Source organism: Trichosurus vulpecula, chromosome 3, assembly GCF_011100635.1.
Source record: "Trichosurus vulpecula isolate mTriVul1 chromosome 3, mTriVul1.pri, whole genome shotgun sequence".
NCBI lineage: Eukaryota > Metazoa > Chordata > Mammalia > Diprotodontia > Phalangeridae > Trichosurus > Trichosurus vulpecula.
Genome location: NC_050575.1, coordinates 289,342,863 through 289,345,639, shown reverse-complemented (window position 1 = coordinate 289,345,639; position 2,777 = coordinate 289,342,863). Strand labels below are relative to the sequence as shown.

General features: G+C 39.1%; 1 protein-coding gene across 1 annotated transcript; it reads right to left on the bottom strand.

The window, feature by feature from the left end:
- Nucleotides 1-427: 427 nt before the first annotated feature.
- On the bottom strand, nucleotides 428-2,393 carry LOC118842500 (zinc finger protein 2-like). The gene is made up of 2 exons (XM_036749980.1): nucleotides 2,340-2,393; nucleotides 428-997 (listed from the first exon to the last, which is right to left on the bottom strand). The coding sequence occupies exons 1-2, from the start codon at nucleotides 2,391-2,393 to the stop codon at nucleotides 464-466; spliced, it is 588 nt and encodes a 195-aa protein (XP_036605875.1). The 3' UTR covers nucleotides 428-463.
- Between the last annotated feature and the right edge of the window lie 384 nt (nucleotides 2,394-2,777).

The following is a 2,777-nucleotide window of genomic DNA, read 5'->3' as shown; positions in this document are numbered from 1 at the left end:
TCTCAGAGTTTGGTAAGTGACCAAATCAGTTTAAGCTTATTTCAGAAGACTGATGGAGAGTGTACCTCCCACCTTCAGGTAGATTAGAAGATAGAGGTGGTAGATTAGAAGAACCGAGTGCAGCATACAGTTTTAGGCACTGTCAATGGGCTGCTCTGTTTAGAATGACTATACTAATTGTTATAAGCAAAGATTCTATTGGGGAGGAGGGAGTCAGTGAGAAGTGACAAGAAAAGAGCATTGATAGAATGTTGTTTCTTTAAAAAACAATTTTGGCATCAAAAGAGAGAAACTAAATTGCAGCCAGAACATTATCAGGTGTGGACAACAAATTTGTTTGCAATTGAGGAAATGTGTGTTAAGTTTTTATATGTTTGGCTCTTGAGCATTTAACAAAATAAGAATTCAGACTAAAATGTTCTCCAAATTCATTATGTTTCTAGGGTTACTCTTTGGCATAACATCACTGATGTATGATGACAGATGACTTGCTACTGAAGAATTTTCCACACACGCTACATTCATAGGGCTTCTCCCCAGTATGAGTTCTCTGATGCTGATTAAGGTGCCTTCTTTGGATGAAGGCTTTCCCACATTCAGTGCATTTATAAGGCTTCTCTTTACTATGAATTTTCTGATGTTGAGTAAGGGATGAGCAGTCAAAGAAGGCTTTGCCACATTCACTACATTCATAGGGACTTTCTCCTGTGTGAATGATCTGATGTCTGTGAAGGCTAAGATTATGTCTGAAGGCTTTCCAGCATTCATTGCATTCAAAGGGCTTCTCTCCAGTATGAGTTCTCTGATGTCTAGTAAGGGTTGATCGGTCAAAAAAGGCTTTTCCACATTCACTACATTCAGGGCCTCTTTCCTTAGTATTTTTTGGGGGTAGTTTAATTGACAATTGCTTGAAATCTCTCTCATGGGAAAGGGGTTCTCCCCTTGTCTCCCTTTCAGTGTTCGGTCTGTGTCTCTCCAATTTGCCCTCAGGTACAGTCTTTCCATTAACATTTCCGGTGATCCTACTTCTTCAGAATTGTTCTGCTTTGGAGTTGATCCCTGATCTCAGGTATATTCTTCCAGCCTGAAACTAAGAGAAAATATAAATGTCATCTATTCTCTGTCTTAGAAAAAAGAAAGAAAGAAAGAAAGAAAATATTATAAGGAAAAGAAGATAACAAAACTAAAAACAATGCATGCTAAAATTTGTAAGACTGGATAGATCTCCAAAAAGCATAGTAAACTGGAGAGAGGATCAGAAATGGGAGAGAACAGAGATGAGGGTACAATCGGAGGGAAGGTCTACCAAGCAAGATGAGCAGAAAATAGGAGAACAAAACTAGAAGTATGATAAGAATGATGAGCAAGTATGTTAAATGGAGGGGATGATGATGAATAGGAATATCAGGAAATGAATAAGAATTAGGATAGGATCTGGGAAAATAAACTTTCAGTGAGTAATGAAGAATGTCTCTGAGTGAAGAAGAGGAAAGAGCTGGTGGGTAACAACTTGGAAAGAGAATCAGAGCAATCGTATTTGAGAATGTGATACCACCGACCCAAGACAAATTTCCTGCATGAGTCAGTGGCAAAGAAACATCAGCTTACCTTGGGGTCACTGAAAAAAAAGTTCCCTCTCACTAAACAACTGGGCTGTTATTTCAATTGACTCCCATCTATCTACTTCTATCACTCACTCACCTAGAAAGGTATTTATTGGGACCTTTCTCACTTCATTTCTCTGCAGGTCAAATATCCAAGGTCCTTCCCCTTGCTCCAATTGGATGATCACATCAGGTTTAGAAATTGGAAGCCCTGTTTATAGAGAAGTTAATAAAACACAGCAATTTGTCCTGGGGGGTACAGAACTGTCCCTGGAAATCAGTTCCAGGCCCTTCTTTTCTGCAAGGAAGGGAAGGTAAATATAGATTCATGTTAGAAATGGAAGGATTTTACTTTATAGGTGAAGAAATTGATGCTGGACTTCTTCAAGATCACACAGCAAATAAGTGGTAGAGCTGGGATGAACCCAAGTCTCCCGACTCCACTTTCAACTCTACCAAGGTGACACAGGACGAGGTAGACAAATCCAGAGAGAATTTGCAGAGATTTCTGAAGGAGGCGCAGGCTGGTGCTTTCAGGAACTTTGGGACCACAAGATGGGGGAAAATACATCAGAGAAGCACAATGAAGGTGAATTGTAGAACTTTCATCTTGTAACAGAGAACAGAAATACAGGATATCTCTGAGTACAGAAAAGGATTAGAAACTCTGGCTTGACTCATAAGTCAAAACTCATTTGAACAATTCTCTTCTCTATAACCATCTCTTTGATATACCTGTGTCCCAAGATGTGTTGAGATGATGGGCCTTTCCTCTGTCCCCGGCTCCATACTGTTGTGGTCTGTACCTTGACTGACTCTATTCCAGCTTATTTGTTTTTTTCTTTATAATCACAACTAATCTACACTTTACCTTCCATCTTTGTCAACAGTCTTTGGTCACATTAAGTACTTCCTTGCCCTTCTCACCTAGTTTTCAGAATAGGACACTTATTTCTCTTCTCTTTAGGATCCAGAGCTCCATTTAGGCTATGGATTGTTTGTTCTTACCATTTACACTGTAGTAGTCATTGTGTTTATTATTTCAGGACCTCATTTGTTATGTGGTCCTCATGCACTTAGTAGACTGTATTATTAGACTATATTATTAACTTCACAGTTAAACAGGAGTCTCTAAAGCTTCAAAGCATTTCCTGTAGGCATCTGCTAGTCTAA